The following is an 18,823-nucleotide window of genomic DNA, read 5'->3' on the forward strand; positions in this document are numbered from 1 at the left end:
GGTTGATCGGGAAGCGATGCTTATCTCGTGATGGTGTTCAGGCTGGGCGTTACGTCCGCGCCCGGGGGGTACTAGAAAAAGGGCACCCTGCAGGATTTCCGCTGAGCTCCGCGGGGGGTGGTATGTATCCTCAATAGGGATTGTATTATAGTCATTTGAAAATTTAGATAATTTGGAGATTTTGTACTATGGTGATCGGTGAGTCACCATGGCTTTGTTTTGTAAATATTATTTTGTATCGTACTTGAATAATATTTTGATACAAAAACCCCAATAAATGTTGTAGAAGCAGCTCTAAATGGTTAAATGTCACGGGGTTGTTTTCTTTGCGACGTGAATTTGAGTTGAGTTTATTGTCACATGTACCGAGGTACAGTGAAAAGCTTTTGTTGCTTGCTATCCAGCCAGCTGAAAGACAACACATGATTACTATCGAGCCGTCCACAGTGTACAGATACAGGATAAAGGGATTGACGTTTAGTGCAGGATAAAGCCAGTAAAGTCCGATCAAAGACAGTCCAGGGGTACACGACACATTTGTTTATTAATCGTGCGAGTCGGCTCATTTATGTCCATGACTAAACCACTGAGTTGAGGGATGAATGTTGAGCATTTTACATTTGATCATGGAACGAGTGCTTCTTTCTTTCTGCAGCTTGCTCTGATGATCACGAGATTCCATCGCCAACACAGTGTAATCTTTCCAAAGAAGAGATTGTGCTATTTCATGTTTCTTATTCTGAACAAGCACAAATTTTCCGAGACGATCGCTGGCGAAAGAAAATGTCACGAAAGCAAAACAACGACGTGGATTTGCCCGTAAGTATTCGTTGTGATTTTCCATCTCCCTGTTCAGAAATCAGGCAAAACTTAGACCTTCTCGTTTTCACCCAACAAACAGCGACCAATTATCATCGTTACTTTTGTGCATATCTTTCATTCATTGTTCTTTGTCTCTCGACATCATCGTCTATATCTCTCTTTTCTCTAACTAGTCCGGAAGGGTCTCGACCCGAAACGTCACCCATTCCTTCTCCCCAGAGATGCTGCCTGTCCTTTGAGTTACTCCAGCTGTTTGTGTCTATCTTGGGTTTAAACCAGCATCTGCAGTTCCTTCCCACACGTTAGATGTTATCACCTCCGTACTGAGAAGCTGAACATTGTTTTACGCCTAAAGAAGGGATATTTGTGAGAACATTATTTCCTATTTCTTGCGTGTGGCGTGCACAGCCTAAATTTGTAGGACAACTTGTTCTATTTGATCGTATTTGATTGTGCACGGGTTGATTGCATTCATCAAAACAGGGCGGACCACGTGAAGGTTGCAAAGAAGAAGTCGACGAAGAGGATTTCTGAATCACATCTCACCAGGAATGAATGTTCACGCTCGAGTGAACACGGAGTTATGGACATCTATTCCTGGTGGGATGCCAGTCAGAAGTTATTGTCATTATCATCACCTCATTATCATATCCTATCCAAACAAATATGTGTACATCAACAGTGTTTAATTGTCGGTTACCAGCAACTGAACAATGAGATTCTTACTTGCTGCAGCTCTGAGGCAAAAACACATAGATGAATAATATAATGATCAATAATACAATAGATTGATAGCCATAATACGAGGTAAACATAATAGTTCAAAGGTCAGTCTTTAGTGCAACAGTCCATAGACCCACTGAGTTACTTCAGCTTTTTATATCTATCTCGTCCATAGAAGACCACAGTTGCTGAGGTTAGTGTTGTGCAGTGTTCAAGAGCCTGATAGTTGATGGGAAGAAGCTGTTATTAAATTTAATGCATTTGGATAAGGCCATGTTGTCATTATTTTCTCATCCATCTGTAAGGCAGAAACTTGTTGAAAAGCATTCTTTCCAAAGGATGAGGTAAAGGCCAAGGAGAAATACCTGAGGCAGACACAGAGTGCTGGAGTAACTCATCGGGTCAGGCAGCATCTGTGGAGAACATGGATAGGTGACGTTTCACAGAGTGCTGGAGTAACTCATCGGGTCAGGCAGCATCTGTGGAGAACATGGATAGGTGACGTTTCATAGAGTGCTGGAGTAACTCAGCGGGTCAGGCAGCATCTGTGGAGAACATGGATAGGTGACGTTTTGGGTCGGGACCTTTCCTCAGATAGAAAGTGGTTTGTGCACCAGCTTGGGTTTAGAGGGGACCTCATTGAAATGTACAGAATAGTGAAAGGCCTGGATAGAGTGGATGTGGAGAGGATGTGTCCACTAGTGGGAGAGTCTCGGACTAGAGGTCAAAGCCTCAGAATTAAAGAACGTTTTTTTAGGAAGGAGATGAGGAAGAATTTCTTTAGTCAGAGGGTGGTGAATCTGTGGGATTCTTTGCCACTGAGGCTCCGAAGGCCAAGTCAGTGGATATTTTTAAGGCAGAGATAGATAGATTCTTGATTAGTACGGGTGTCAGAGGTTATGGGGAGAAGGCAGGAGAATGATGTTAGGAGGGAGAGATAGATCAGCCTTGATTGAATGGTGGAGTAGACTTGATAGGCTGAATGGCCTAATTCTGCTCCTATCCCTGTGGCCCCACCGAGCACTGTTCCGCATCCCAGCTGCCCTGTCACCAGTGGCCAGTTTAGCTTTGGAGGGACATGGGCCAAACGCGGGCAGGTGGGATGAGTGTAGATGATGCATGTTGGCCGGCGTGGGAAGGTCCTGTTTTGATGCCGTGTGACTCTATGGACGGAGCCGATGTGGATTCTCTTTCATTGCGCTGCCTCTTGCTAATGTACACTGTGATGCTGCTTTTAACAGCAATACAGAATACACAGGAACAAACTGGGAACGACCAGAATGGAGGATCTGTCAGAGCTGGACATGAAGAAGGTTCGCACTCTGGCGCTGATCGAGCTCACCGCCCTCTTCGATGTCTTGGACATGGAGGTGAAGCGGCAGAAAACCACAAAGGTGAAAGTGCAGGGTAGGTGCGGAGGTGAACGGTAAACATATTGGGGACTGGCTGAGTTGCCATTAGTGTCTAACTCGGACAGACCGCAGCACTAATGCAGCCTTTGTTTCTGACAGAAAATAAACTATTTGGTGTGTCTCTTGCCCAGCTGATTGAGAATGATCAGAAGATTGCCCCCTGTACCAAAGTTCCTCTCTTTCTCAAAAAGGTGGGTCCCACTGTCAGATCGTGCGTTTCAAAACTAAATAACCGCTCTATCTTGTTGATGGAATATTAAAGTTCCAAGTGGCTGGGAAAACCTCAAAGTGAATGGCCTTGTGTATCAACAATTACATTCGGCAGTCCATCAAACTGACTTGAAACTTGAGACATATAAAATTCTTAGAGGATTGGACAGACTAGATGCAGGAAAAATGTTCCCGACGTTGGGGGAGTCCAGAACCAGGGGTCACAGTTTAAGAATAAGGGGTCGGCCATTTAGGACTGAGATGAGGAAAAACTTTTTCACCCAGAGAGTTGTGAATCTGTGGAATTCTCTGCCACAGAAGGCAGTGGAGGCCAATTCACTGGATGTTTTCAAGAGAGAGTTAGATTTAGCTCTTAGGGCTAATGGAATCAATGGACATGGGGGAAAAAGCCGGAAAGGGGTACTGATTTTGGATTATCAGCCATGATCATATTGAATGGTGGTGCTGGAATGAAGGGCCGAATGGCCTCCTCCTGCACCTATTGTCTATGTTACTATGTTTCTAAGATAAAGGGTGGCAGGGTGGAGCAGCGGTAGAGTTGCTGCCTCACAGTACCAGAGACCCAGGTTTGATCCTGTCTGTCCGGAGTTTGTACTTTCTCCCCGTGACCTGCGTAGGTTTTCTCTGGTATTCTCCCGCACTCCATAGACGTACAGGTTTGTAGGTTAATTGGCTTGGTATTATTGTAATTTATCCCTGGTAAGTAGGGTAGTGTGTATCGCTGGTCAGTGCGGACTCAGTGGGCCGAAGGGCCTGTTGCCATGCTGTATCTCTAAACTAAACTAAACCAAAATCACTTAAATACAAAGTGTTCAAGTGAGTTTATTGTCATGTGTCCCTGTATAGGACAATGAAATTCTTGCTTTGCTTCAGCACACAGAACATAGTAGGCATTTACTACAAAACAGATAAATGTGTCCATATACCGTGATATAAATATATACACACATGAATAAATAAACTGGTAAAGTGCAAATAACAGAAAGTGGTTATTAATAATCAGAGTTTTGTCCGAGCCAGGTTTAATAGCCTGATGGCTGTGGGGAAGTAGCTATTCCTGAACCTGGTTGTTGCAGTCTTCAGGCTCCTGTACCTTCTACCTGAAGGTAGCAGGGAGATGAGTGTGGGCCAGGATGGTGTGGGTCTTTGATGATACTGCCAGCCTTTTTGAGGCAGCGACTGCGATAAATCCCCTCGATGGAAGGAAGGTCAGAGCCGATGATGGACTGGGCAGTGTTTACTACTTTTTTGTAGTCTTTTCCTCTCCAGGGCGCTCACATTGCCGAACCAAGCCACGATGCAACCGGTCAGCATGCTCTCTACTGTGTACCTGTAGAAGTTAGAGAGAGTCTTCCTTGGCAAGTACTTCAAACCTTTCTAAGTTAGAACTTCATGACATAATGTGTAGGAAGAAACTGCAGATGCTGGTTTACACTGAAGATAGACACAAAGTGCTGGAGTAACTCAGCAGGACTGGGCAGCATCTCTGGAGAGAACAAATTCAGTGACGTTTCAGGTTGAGGTTCTTCAGAGTCTGAAGAAGGGTACTGATCCAAAAGTCACCCATCCCTTCTCTCCGGAGGTGCTGCCTGTTCCGCTGAGTTACTCCAGCACTTTGTGTCTATCTTCAGTGTAAACCTACACATTATGCATGAAGTTCTAACTTAGAAATGTTTGAAGTATTTGCCTGAATATTAAACGTCTGGAATACTAACAGCATATTAACATGTGCTTGGGTTAACTCCTTGGACAGAAGGAATTGTCAATGACAGTCTTTAACAAGACAAAGCTAATTCCATTCCCCCCACAGTTGCTGTGCTGTTTGGAAGATAACGGTTTGGAAACGGAAGGAATTCTTCGCATTTCAGGGTCTCTTGCAAGAATAAAGGTACTATTGTTGAACGGGGGGAAATGGTCTACAATAAACTTAAGTTTCTAACTATTATTTAAAATTACCAATTATTATTTAAACTACCAACATATCATTTTTCCATGAGTACCATTCAGCTGTCGTATTGCCCAACTATTGATCTTGTTCTGCTTTGCCCACAGAGCTTGCAACAAGAGCTTGAATCAAATTTTTACCAAAATAATTTTGACTGGAAGAAAGTTCAGCAAAATGACGGAGCGGGCTTATTGAAGATGTTTATTCGTGAAATGCCCTATCCCTTGTTGACCACAGAGTATGTGGCAGCCTTTGCAACAGTCAGGAGTAGGTCCTTTTTCATTCTTTGATTTTTGTACAGATTTCATCCATGCGAGGCAGAGTGTAGAATTCAATTCTGATTAGTTGAAGGATGATTCCTGGGCTTGTGGGCTTGAGTGGTTGGGAGAGGTTGGATATGCTGGGACCTTTATCTATGGAGCGTAGGAGGCTGAGGGTGACCTTTAGTTTAGTTTAGAGATACAGAGCGAAAACAGGCTCTTCAGTCCACCGAGTCCGTGCCGACCAGCGATCCCGCACATTAACATTATCCTACAATAGGGACAATTTTTACATATATATATACCAAGCCAATTAACCTGCAAACCTGAAGAAGGGGAATCAGTGCACCCGGAGAAAACCCACGCAGGTCACGGGGGGAACGTGCAAACTCCGTACAGACAGCACCCGTAGTCAGGATCGAACCTGGGCCTCAGTTGCTGTGAGGCAGCAACTCTACCCTTTGCACCACCTTTATTGAGGCATGCAAGAATTTTCTCCAGTAATTTCCCTACAAATGGCAGAAGGGTCTCTGGCGTGGAGTTGCCCAGCTTCTCCCCAATAACCTTTGTTTAAATAAAGGAACAACATTCACCATCATTCAATGTTCTGGTCCTTGACACAAACATCTCTGCTGTGCTCCCAGCTCTCTCCTCCTTAGCTCCCACTGCACCAGCGGTAGACCTCACCTGAGCAGAAACATCTGAAATGCAGCTAGACACATATGTCACTTTCAACAGGACTTGGAGAAGAGAGGGAATGAATGAGAATGAATGGATGATCTACCAAGTTGCTGAGATGGGCATGCTTGGTTTAACGGGTCTGGACTGTGTGGAGCCATTGTCTAAACACATGCTTCCATTAAATAAAGCAACACCACAGCAAACAAAACTTTGATATCTCATTCCCTCCTTCTGTTATACGGTTGGTAGATCTGGCAACAACTTTTTCTTTTCCACAGATTTCACCGACCAGATACAGATGATCCATGCTCTGAATCTCCTGGTGGTGATTCTGCCCGATGTATACCAGGCCACGTTAAAGGTAGGATTTAACATGGAAGGAAAGGATTCCATGCCCAAACCATGACCTTGGTAGCGTGATATCTGTAATACAGTGTCGTGTATAAACGTCACCTATTCCTTCGCTCCATAGATGCTGCCTCACCCGTTGAGTTTCTCCAGCATTTTTGTCGACCATCGTGTATTACTTTGTCTGTTATGAAGTAAATTAACAAAAACTATACTTGTCACCTTCGAAAGAAAGTGACTTTATCAACATTGTAACTGATTATAACAAGAGGGGTTGAGTATAGGAGCAAAGAGGTCCTTCTGCAGTTGTACAGAGCCCTAGTGAGACCACACCTGGAGTATTGTGTGCAGTTTTAGTCCCCTAATTTGAGGAAGGACATTCTTGTTATTGAAGGAGTGCAGTGTAGGTTTGCAAGGTTAATTCCCGGGATGGTGGGACTGTCATATGTCGAGAGGATGGAGCAGCTGGGCTTGTATACTCTGGAGTTTAGAAGGATGAGAGGGAATCTCATTGAAACATATAAGATTGTTAAGGGCTTGGATACGCTAGAGGCAGGAAACATGTTCCCGATGTTGGGTGAGTCCAAAACCAGGGGCCACAGTTTAAGAATAAGGAGTAAGCCATTTAGAACGGAGACGAGGAAACACTTTTTCTCAAAGAGAGCGGTGAGTCTGTGGAATTCTCTGCCTCAGAGGGGGGTGATGCCGGTTCTCTGGATGCTTTCAAGAGAGAGCTAGATAGGGCTCTTAAAGATAGCGGAGTCAGGGGATATGGGGAGAAGGCAGGAACGGGGTACTGATTGGGGATGATCAACCATGATCACATTGAATGGCGGTGCTGGCTCGAAGGACTGAATGGCCTACTCCTGCACCTATTGTCTATGTTTCTCTGTATTTAACCTTTTGCTAAACTCTACAAGAACAGAGTGACGGCTCTGACATCCATGTTCGATTACATTGGAGAACAAAATAACAACCTTCAAAAAGGTAACAACAAATACATTTAAGACCATAAGGTCATAGGAATAGGAGTAGAATTAGGCCATTCGGCCCAGCATGTCTACTCCGCCATTCAATCATGGCTGATCTATCTCTCCCTCCTAACCCCATTCTCCTGCCTTCTCCCCATAACCTCTGACACCCGGACTAATCAAGAATCTATCTCTGCCTTAAAAATATCTACTGACTTGGCCTCCACAGCTGTCTGTGGCAAAGAATTCCACAGATTCACCACCCTCTGACTAATTACAGTAAACTTTTTTAATTTTGTCCTACACTGTTCTGTATTCTATAAATTGAGGGAAAGGAAGGCAGTAGAGTAGAGAGTGGACAGACACAGAGTGCTGGAGTAACTCAGCGGGTCAGGCAGCATCTGTGGAGAACATGGATAGGTGACTTTCACAGAGTGCTGGAGTAACTCAGCGGGTCAGGCAGCATCTATGGAGCTAAGGAAATAGGCAACGTTTCGGGTCGAAACCCTTCCGGGTTTCGGCCCGAAAAGTTGCCTATTTCCAGAAGGGTTTCGGCCCGAAACGTGGCCTATTTCCTTCGCTCCATAGATGCTGCTGCACCATATCTCAGTGGGCCAGGCAGCATCTGTGGAGAACATGGATAGGTGACGTTTCACAGAGTGCTGGAGTAACTCAGTGGGTCAGGCAGCATCTGTGGAGAACATGGATAGGTGACGTTTCACAGAGTGCTGGAGTAACTCAGCGGGTCAGGCAGCATCTGTGGAGAACATGGATAGGTGACGTTTTGGGTTGAGACCCTTCTTCAGAGTAGGGAGTGGAGATGGGTTAGCTGAGGCTCATTGAGGTAGCTGGGGGAGTAGGGGGGCAATTGTGAATTTTACAATGAACCTGTCAATGACATGGTTTAAAATATTACACCTTCAATATTGCTCACTATTAGTAAGGCATCTGTAACGCACCAGCAGATAAACACATGGTTCACCGTGCAAACGTACAGAGTCCAGGGCAACCATTTATTCAATCCCTCCTCCCCATCTACAAGTATTGGTTTTAACCCCAGCGTAATGATCTGTGAACTTTGACAAGAACAGGTGTATGAAATCATGAGCTACGGTGATGGGGAACTGGCCATAATAGTTGTATATTTATAACAGGCAGTGCTGGAGACCATGTCTGCATAGTGTTGTTGTAGAACTTCCTGTATGATCTTCACTTTAAAAGTACTTGCCCATCCTGAGAGCGTGAATTGGGAGAAATGTTCTCTCTGGAGATAGTGGGCTAATAAAGTATTACTGTTGATCTGCAGAAGGGGAGTGAGTGGATGCACATACCATGGGGGTTCAGCAGATGGCTCGTACAATAACAGTCTCATTCCTCCACCTTGCCTTTGTATGGAGCTTATTTGCCATGGTCACAGAATCAATTTCCCTCCTGGGATGAAGAAAGTTCTATCAATAGACAATAGACAATAGACAATAGGTGCAGGAGTAGGCCATTCGGCCCTTCAAGCCAGCACCGCCATTCAAAGTGAACATGGCTGATCATTCCCAATCAGTACCCCGTTCCTGCCTTCTCCCCATATCCCTTAACTCCACTATCCCTAAGACTCTATCTAGCTCTCTCTTGAAAGCATCCAGAGAACCTGCCTCCACCGCCCTCTGAGGCAGAGAATTCCACAGACTCACAACTCTCTGTGTGACAAAGTGTTTCCTCGTCTCCATTCTAAATGGCTTATCCCTTATTCTTAAACTGTGGCCCCTGGTTCTGGACTCCCCCGACATCGGGAACATGTTTCCTGCCTCTAGCGTGTCCAATCCTATCGTAAAACCAACCAGCGACTGTTGCGTGAATAACCAACTCTCCCCCCTGTTCTAGTTGCTGCTGGAGTTCCTGCGCAAAGTGATTGAGAAGGAGCAGAAAAACAAGATGAATCTCTGGAATGTTTCCACCATCATCGCCCCCAACCTCTTCATGCACAAAGGAATCGCCAACAAGATGCCGGAGGGGAACGAGAAGCAGCAGGCGGAGCAAGCCGCCAACGTTGTCCGCATGCTGATCCACTACCAGGATCTGCTCTGGACGGTACGCTGAGTTTGTCCGACTCAACATTTCATTTACGGCTCTCTCTGTGCAAAGAGAAGTGTTAATTACTTGTCTATATCGGGACTGATTACAAATGCTCCCACATACTGCAGTGTGGCACCAAGACCAGGTGTACCCCGACACTCAATGGGGGAGAACTTCAGCTGCCTGCCAGACCTAACACGAGGAACTGCAGATGCTGGCTTACCAAAAAAAATGCACAAAGTGCTGGAGTAACCCAATGGGTCAGGCAGCACTAGGAGGACATGGATAGGGGGCGCTGTCCTGTGCACGGCTGCCCAGCCAGCAGCTGTTTGTCTTTTCATCCTTTATTTTTATTTTAAGTTAGTTAAAGTGTTTTGTTGGAGGTCTAGACTTTTTTATGTGGGGGGTGGGGGGGGGGGGGGGGGGGGGGGGGGGGGGAAGGGGGGAAACTACCTTTCAGGGTCCCTACCTGGTCGGAGAGGCAGCTTTTCTCCGGGCTGCAGCTTCGACCCGTCCTCGCGGCCTACCAGCGGGCCTGGAGCGGCGCTTCCTGTCGGGGACCGCCCAGAACCACGGCTTTCGGCGGCGGCACAGCGCTGGGGCGCTATCGCGGAGCGGGCGATGCCTTGCCTGGGTCGCCGCGCTGGAGCTCCGGTGAGCAGAGACCGCCGGGAACAACATCGCGGAGCTGCGGGTCTGAGGAGCGACCAGCTGCGGGCGGCGGCGCTGACTTTACACCGGGAGCCTGGGATCTCGCGACGAGATCGCCAGTTGTGCAGCTCCAACCTGCGCGGCCTTGTTGGCTTCGGAAGCCGCGGCCTCCAGTACGGAAGCGGCCGTTCCAGGTGTCCCAAGCCGCTGGGAGGACTCTCCCGACGCCGGAGCAACATCACCCGGCGAGAATGGCCTGGAACATCGGGCCTCCGTAGAGGCAACTGTGGAGGCCTCAATGGGCCCGACTATGGGTGAACTGGGGTTGGGGACTGGACTTTGTGCCTTCCCTCATGGTGGGAGCCATTGTGGGGGGATGTTCTGTGTTAAGACTCTCATTGGTGTTATGTCTGTATTCTTTTTTTGTGTGCTGCAAAATGGCAAAAAGATTCAAACAAGGGGACATGACTCGAGAATTAAGGGACTGAAGTTTAGGGGTAACATGAGGGGGAACTTCTTTACTCAGAGAGTGGTAGCTGTGTGGAATGAGCTTCCAGTGAAGGTGGTGGAGGCAGGTTCGTTTTTATCATTTAAAAATAAATTGGATAGTTATATGGATGGGAAAGGAATGGAGGGTTATGGTCTGAGCGCAGGTATATGGGACTAGGGGAGATTATGTGTTCGGCACGGACTAGAAGGGTCGAGATGGCCTGTTTCCGTGCTGTAATTGTTATATATGGTTATTTCACTTCACTACACCTGGGTGTATGTGAATGTGACTAATAAAATACCTTTGATACCTTTGATAGGGGGTGTTATGGATCAAGGGTCCTGACCTGAAACTTCACCTATCCGTATTCTCCAAGGATGCTGCCTGACCCGCTGAGTTACTCCAGCACTTTGTGCGTTTATTTCTAACTCGAACAACAGTCAGCCCTGTAGTCCAGTCTCCCGGACACGTCCCAGATTGAAGGGGAACTTGTGTGTGTATTACTATAGTGGGAGCGGAGAGCTGGCCCCTGATGCTGGGAGCCAAGTACCCATGAATAGAAGCAAATATTCAAACTGAAACGTGACTGATAAACGCTCTGCTCCAGATAAATAAAAGTATATTTTATGTTTTTAGATTCAGGTTATTTTGGAAATGAAATACATAGAGATTACATTTGTGATTGAGCCAAATTTGCCAGATTCTCCATGTTTGTTTAGAATGCAGGTGGAACATGGGGGTGAGGGACGCAGATGGCTAGAGCTACAGGGAGAGGTTGGATAGGCTGGGACTTTATTCGTTGTAGTTTGGGAGACTGATGGGTGACCTTATGGAGGTGAACAAGATCATGAGGGGCACAGATAAAGTGAACGCTCACTGCCTTTATCCCAGCATAGAAGATTGGAAAACTACTGGGCAGAGGTTTAAGGTGAGAGGGGAGAGATTTAAGAAGCATCTTTTCCACTCAGAGGGTAGTCCATACCTGGAATGAGCTGCCAGAGCGAGCTATCGAAGCAGATTACAATGTTGATGTTTAAAACGCATTTGGACAGATATGTGGATGGGATGTGGGCCTAATGCAGGTTAATGGGACTAGCCCAGTATGCCCACTTGGCTGGCATGGACAAGGTGGGCCGAAGGGCCTGTTTCCATGCTGCACTGCTCCCTGACTGTGTTCTCCCAATTATTTTGTACGTTAGGTTCCGTGCTTCCTTGTGGCGCAGGTGAGGAAGCTGAATGAACAGAGCAGGAAGCACGATAAACGCATCAAGAACCTGCTGAAGAAGATTCACGTGGACAAGCACGAAAGACAAGTTTCAGAGGTGTGTATGTACAGTATGGGTCTTTAGCCTTTAGAGATACAGCGCGGAAACAGGCCCTTCGGCCCACCGGGTCTATGCTGACCTGCGATCACCCCTGTACACAGACATTATCCTACACACTAGGGACAACTTGCAATTTACAGAAAGCGATTAACCTACAAACCTGTACGTCTTTGGAGTGTGGTAGGAAACCTGAGCACCAGGAGAAAACCCACAAAGTCACGGGGAGAACGTGCAAACTCCGTACAGACAGCGCCCGTAGTCAGGATCGAGCCCGGGTTTCTGGTGCTGTGAGGCAGCAACTATACCGCTGTCATAAGGTCATAAGTGATAGGAGCAGAATTAGGCCATTCGGCCCATCAAGTCTACTCTGCCATTCAAGCATGGGTGATCTATCTCTCCCTCCTAACCCCATTCTCCCCATAATCCCTGACACCCGTACTAATCAATAAGCTATCTATATCCCTGTCTTTAAAATATCCACAGCCTTCTGTGGCAAACAATTCCACAGATTCACCACCCTCTCACTAAAGAGCCGTGCTGCCCCCCAGTGGCCGTGGCAGTGAGCTGTCCACTGTAGTTGGGCCCATGGTGCCGTGGCTGGTTGGAGCAGGCATGGGCATCTTGGGGACAGGGGACAGGGGACAGGCTCAGTCTGGTGGCAAACACAATTCATCTCATTCGCTGCAGCTTCTCAAACAGTGGGACTAAATGAAATATTATTTTTCCCTACTCTAGCACCAGTGTAACAAAGGAATAAAAATCCAAGCTCCACGTCTACTGAAGGGAAACATGGATATCCAATTGGATCCCGATACCACAACTCGGGATCTTGTCCAGCAGTTTCGGAAGAAATTGGACTGCAGTAACTGGACTGTTGAAAACACTGCACTTACAAACCGGTAACTGATCTTCCATTCATGGCACGAAAATTAATGTCAATTCATAACTGTTTAATTATCATGTCACTCGGCTTGTACTCGCTAGAATTTAGAAGATTGAGGGGGGATCTTATAGAAAAGTACAAAATTCTTAAGGGGTTGGACAGGCTAGATGCAGGAAGATTGTTCCCGATGTTGAGGAAGTCCAGAACAAGGGGTCACAGTATAAGGTTAAGGGGGAAGTCTTTTAGGACCGAGATGAGAAAAACATTTTTCACACAGAGAGTGGTGAATCTCTGGAATTCTCTGCCACAGAAGATAGTTGAGGCCAGTTCATTGGCTATATTTAAGAGGGAGTTAGATGTGGCCCTTGTGGCGAAAGGTATCAGGGGGTATGGAGAGAAGGCAGGTACAGGATACTGAGTTGGATGATCAGCCATGATCATATTGAATGGCGAATGGTGCAGGCTCGAAGGGCTGAATGGCCTACTGCTGCACCTATTTACTGTTTCTATGTTTACTGACTATGGAACAGTTACATTCTTACTTGCTGCATCTTCATCGGCTCATAAATTCAATAACACACAGATATATATATAGTAATCAATATTAACCATTAATATCCAGAATACTACGTAACCATAATATTGCAAAAACAAACTCCGTAATGCAACCAAATACACTCCATAGAAGATCATAGTTGTTGAGGTTATGGAAGTGCAGATGCTGGATTAACTCAGCGGGTCAGGCAGCATCTGTGGAGAACATGGATAGGTGACGTTTCACAGAGTGCTGGAGTAACTCAGCGGGTGCAGCAGCATCTATGGAGCTAAGGAAATAGGCAACGTTTCGGGCCGAAACCTTCTGGGTTTCGGCCCGAAACGTTGCCTATTTCCAGAAGGATTTCGGCCCGAAACGTTGCCTATTTCCTTAGCTCCATAGATGCTGCTGCACCATAACTCAGCGGGTCAGGCAGCATCTGTGGAGAACATGGATAGGTGACGTTTCACAGAGTGCTGGAGTAACTCAGCGGGTCAGGCAGCATCTGTGGAGAACATGGATAGGTGACGTTTCACAGAGTGCTGGAGTAACTCAGCGGGTCAGGCAGCATCTGTGGAGAACATGGATAGGTGACTTTCAATGTACACGTGACACTAAACTCAACTTTCACCAACAAACAGCTAACACTAGCTGCTCGTTTTTTCCTTTACCATCATTACTTTTTTACATATCTTTCATTCATTTGTTCTTTATTTCTCTACATCATCGTCTATATCTCTCGTTTCCCTTATCCCTAACCAGTCTGAAGAAAGGTCTTGACCCATTCCTTCTCTCCAGAGATGCTGCCTGTCCCGCTGAGTTACTCCAGTTTTTTGTTTCTATCTAAACTAAACTGATGATCCATTCTGAATGTATCAGGTCCAGACCACTGCTCCCACCAGCAAGTAACAGGAGGCAGTTTCAGTCAATGCTTGGAAGTCATCATTTGGTGGTTGGCAAAGTGTCTGAGGTTACTACTCAATACTCCACTGAATCTACCATGTAGGACCTTTGCTTTGGATATGATACTGCTGAGGTTTTGCAGCAAATTCTTTCATTATAGAAAGATATTTACACTGACACAGTACCATATCTTGCCGATAAATACCCAGCATTAATTCACACTTGATTGTACATTTAAAATATTCTGCATGGTAAATGCAAACCTTCTGCCCTTCTACGCTGCAGAGTCAATGTCAAAGTCAATTTTATTCATCACTTACGCCCGAAGGTGCAGTGAAATGAATTTGTCAGCAGCGATACTTAAAAAGGACACACAATACACAATAGAATTTAACACAAACATCCACCAAAACATTCTTCACTATGGTGGAAGGCAACACAGTTCAGCCAGTCCTCCTTTGTTCACCCGTGGTCGAGGCCATGAACCCTCCGTAGTCGCCACTATGGACGGCCCGATGTACAGGCCCTCTCGTCTGGATGATCAAACCTCCGACGTTGGGTCGGTCGAACACACAAGGAACAGACTCACCAGAAGGTGTTTGCACGCTGTGACCTGATGTGGGCTCCTTTATACTAATATTATTCAAATTGCTATTTTTAACACTTGGATGTCCATTTTTCCAAGTAACTTTCAAGATTAATTTAGTTATGAATTACGTAAGTTTTATTCGTTTAACTTTTGAATCACATTTTTTTCTTCTTGGTTTATTCTTCCCTTTATGTTTGTGTGAACTTTCTGGGCGAGGATCGATTCTGTGAGAATCTGTCCCGTTGATGTGTGGTACATAGTGTTAGTCCTGCACCTCTCCTGCTTTCATTGCAGGTTCCCATTTGCAGAGATGCAGCTTCAGCACGGATATCATGCGGAACGAGAGCTCGGACACATTTCATTACTGCTCTGGAATCCTTGTTCAAGAGTCAAGAGAATTTTATTGTCATGTGTCCCAGATTGGACAATGGAATCCTTACTAGCTGCAGCACAACAGAATATGTAAACATAAATACAGAACAGGAGATAAAAGTTCAGTGTGTCTATAGACCATCGATCATATATACACACAATAAATAAACAGATATTGTGCAATAATAATAATAGACTGTTGTAGTTCAGAGCTTATTTGATGTTGTGTTTAATAGCCTGATGGCTGTAGGGAAGAAGCTGTTCCTGAACCTGGACGTTACAGTTTTCAGTTGAGGCAGAAGAAATCCAACATTGGATTAGTCCGGCTGTCAGAGGTTATGGGGAGAAGGCAGAAGAATGGGGTTAGGAGGGAGAGATAGATCAGCCATGATTGAATGGTGGAGTAGACTTGATGGGCCGAATGGCCTGATTCTGCTCCTATCACTGATGACTTTATGAAATCCAACATCATTGAACATTATGTTATTTTCTTCCTCTTTACAGAAGTAACGACTCGACAGACAGCTCGGAGTTCTGCTTGTATGAAGTGGGTGGCAATATCGGTAGGTAACGCACCAAACATTCATTTGTACCTCAGCATCTTTCTGGCATTTGGGGTCAAACTTCATTAAGTCGCCGTGATTTTGAAAATCTTGATGGACAAAACGGAATCTATTTAAAATGTTCACTTGTTAGGGAAACTATGGGGGCTATAAATTGGATTCTGTAGGTGTAGAATGTGATTCCATTTAAAATGTAATCAATTATTGCAAGTCAGATCCTGGCTTCTTTTGAGTCCCATGAACTAGTCCTCCCTCCACCATCTGCTGAGAGCACCAAGGCACAGAGGAGATGGAACAGGAGCCTCTTATACCACACAGTAATAAAAAGGTGCAGCATAGTGGGAACTAAAAAACTCGAGCACGTTGTACAACATTCAACCTGGAAGTTCTCAGCATGGAGTATTGGTAATATTTTGACGAATAAACAAGTTAAAATAATACAGACAAATATGCTTATACAAGAAAACAACAATTTGGCTACAGTGCAGAAATAATAGTCCTTTTATTATAGAAATATATTTATACCGACACAGTAAAGTATAAGCAGGAACTGCAGATGCTGGTTGAAATGAAGATAGACACAAAAAGCTGGAGTAACTCAACGGGACAGGCAGCATCTCTGGAGAGATGGAATGGGTGATATTTTGGGCCGAGACCCTTCTTCAGTCACGTACCCAGCCTGTCCCGCTGAGTTACTCCAGCTTTTTGTGTCTGATGACACAGGACCATATCTTGCTGATAAATACCCAGCAGTAATCCTTACGTGATTGCTTATTTAAAATATTCTGCATGGTAAATGCAAACCTTATGTCCTCATCGGATGCAGACTCAGTCCCGTGGAATAGTGCTGTCTCCCACGCTGTATCAGCAAGATATGGTTCTAGTGATCTCACCAAAAGGTTTTTCCACATTGTGATCTGATGTGAGCTCCTCTAGTTTAATTTTATTTGAAATGTTATGTTTAAAACTGAGATGTGCAATTTTCCAAATAATTTCCTAGATTAATCTAATTATGATTTATGTAAGTTTTATTTATAGTAACTTTTGAATTACACTTTTTCCTTGGTTTTTTCTTCCATTTAAGTTTCTGTGAACTTTATCAGTTGGGATCAATTCTGTGAGAATCCGTCCCATTTTATACATTGCTGAGTATCAGTATTGGGTGATGATGTGTAAGGTGTTTCACTAATCACTAACACTGCTATAATAACACACTAATCACTAACATCTAACACTGCTATAAATCCATATTAACACACCAAGTTCAACTGAAATTTTCCATGTTCCTTGAGCCCAATGTAAAATTACACTGGACCATTTCATTTATCTTTAGAATTGGACTTAGCGATACAGGGCAGAAACAGGCCCTTCGGCCCACTGAGTCTGTGCTGACCAGCGATCACCCCGTACTATCCTACACACTAGAGACAATTTTACAATTTCCCCGGCCAATGACGCTACAAACCAGCATGTGTTTGGAGTGTGGGAGGAAACCGGAGCACCCAGAGAAAACCCACGCGGTCACGGGGAGAACGTACAAACACTGCCCCTCCTACATTAAAAGTCTTCTCACCCACCACTCCACCTCCAGGTCCCTCAAATCGGCCGACTTGGGGCTGCAGAATATCCCGCGGTCCAGGCATCAGCTCAGGGGTGACCGTGCCTTTGCGGTTGCAGCTCCTAGACTGTGGAACAGCATCATCCCCTTTTCCCATCAGAACTGCCTCCTTCATCGACTCCTTTAAGTCAAGACTAAAGACTTATCTATACTCCCAAGCCTTTCCTGACGTCCACTGAGCGAGGGCTATATGTATATATGTATGTAGTTTGTTTGTTTATACTATTCTTATAACAAATGTAAAGCACTTTGGCCAACGAGAGTTGTTTTATAAATAAATGTGAGGACTGCACGGACAGCACCCGTAGTCAGGATCAAGCGTGGGCCTTTGGCGCTATGAGGCAGCAACTCTACTGCTGTGCCACCGTGCCACCCTTATCATTTCTGTGTTCCATTTAAAAGTAACTGGTGGCTTTTTTAAATGATTTCAATTTGCTTTCATTTGCCAGGTGAACGGTGCCTTGATCCAGACACACGTATGTGGGACCTGTTCAAGGTCAACCCTCAAGCGGAGTGGGTCATAAGACCATGCGCTACATTGTCAAACAAAAGCTAACTTCCTCTAAACCTTCACCATCGACGTCCACAGCTAAATAAATAAATAACATCAGCACTATGGATTGTAGTTTGTGACCATAGTAAGGGTGAAGGGTGCACGATATCTCTATCAAGGCAATCCAAGAAGCAATGAATCCAGCAGAGTACATTAGCACTTTCATGAGCAAAGGGGATTTACCACTGATTGAAGATAAAATAGACCAGCTGTTTTATTTGAGAGCTCTTGGCATGTGAAGGTGAGAACTCGAATCTTATACGTGACATATTTAATCGTGACTGTTTATTGCGTGAAGTTGGTTTAAAACGCTGCCAAATATCACCAGGAACATTTAACATTCTGGACGAGAAAAACAAGGCTCCTCTCGCGAACATTTATATATTTTTTCTCTTGGAATTTAGTTTTTAAAATTTATTTCGCAAAACTTTGGGAAGATGTTTGGAGGAAAGACGAAGGTGAAGAAAATGGAAGAGAAAGGAAATGTTCAGCTTGAGCCGAAATATTCTGCCCATCGGTATTTATTGCAGGGGGGGGGGGAGCATTGTCAGTGTCGTCAACGCTACTGTCTCTGCAGTCTGGGACAAAGAGCCTGACTAGTCCCATACTTGCGGGCGGGCTAGCTACAGTGAACGCTGTCTTTACTAAAGTATAATGAAACACTGATGAAGTTTGCAGGTTTTATGCTGTACAATATAATTTGCAGCCTGTAGCTGTGAGGTTTTGCTGCAGCACTAAAACCCACTTGTAGTTGATGAAACTTTCCTGCTGAAAATGTTGCTATGTTTATATTTGTATTTTCCACGTCTGCTCACTAGCGGGATTTTTAATATTCTGTTTAAATAACTATTTTAAATCTGTTTACTTGTGTCTGCTGAGGT

The 18,823-nt window shown here is 45.1% G+C and overlaps 1 protein-coding gene across 2 annotated transcripts in view; it reads left to right on the forward strand.

The window, feature by feature from the left end:
- Window positions 1–18,481, forward strand: part of LOC116986130 (rho GTPase-activating protein 18-like) — a 31,650-nt gene extending 13,169 nt beyond the window's left edge. For both annotated transcript variants that reach the window (XM_033041301.1, XM_033041302.1), the window contains exons 5-15: window positions 656–819; window positions 2,787–2,952; window positions 3,057–3,148; window positions 4,999–5,076; window positions 5,241–5,400; window positions 6,353–6,435; window positions 9,269–9,475; window positions 11,801–11,923; window positions 12,662–12,825; window positions 15,713–15,771; window positions 17,839–18,481. In XM_033041301.1, the coding sequence (XP_032897192.1) occupies window positions 656–819; window positions 2,787–2,952; window positions 3,057–3,148; window positions 4,999–5,076; window positions 5,241–5,400; window positions 6,353–6,435; window positions 9,269–9,475; window positions 11,801–11,923; window positions 12,662–12,825; window positions 15,713–15,771; window positions 17,839–17,945 (1,403 nt within the window). In that variant the 3' untranslated portion in view covers window positions 17,946–18,481. The remainder of the gene's footprint in view (window positions 1–655; window positions 820–2,786; window positions 2,953–3,056; window positions 3,149–4,998; window positions 5,077–5,240; window positions 5,401–6,352; window positions 6,436–9,268; window positions 9,476–11,800; window positions 11,924–12,661; window positions 12,826–15,712; window positions 15,772–17,838) is intronic.
- Window positions 18,482–18,823: the final 342 nt, after the last annotated feature.

This window comes from Amblyraja radiata, chromosome 23, assembly GCF_010909765.2.
Source record: "Amblyraja radiata isolate CabotCenter1 chromosome 23, sAmbRad1.1.pri, whole genome shotgun sequence".
Taxonomy (NCBI): domain Eukaryota; kingdom Metazoa; phylum Chordata; class Chondrichthyes; order Rajiformes; family Rajidae; genus Amblyraja; species Amblyraja radiata.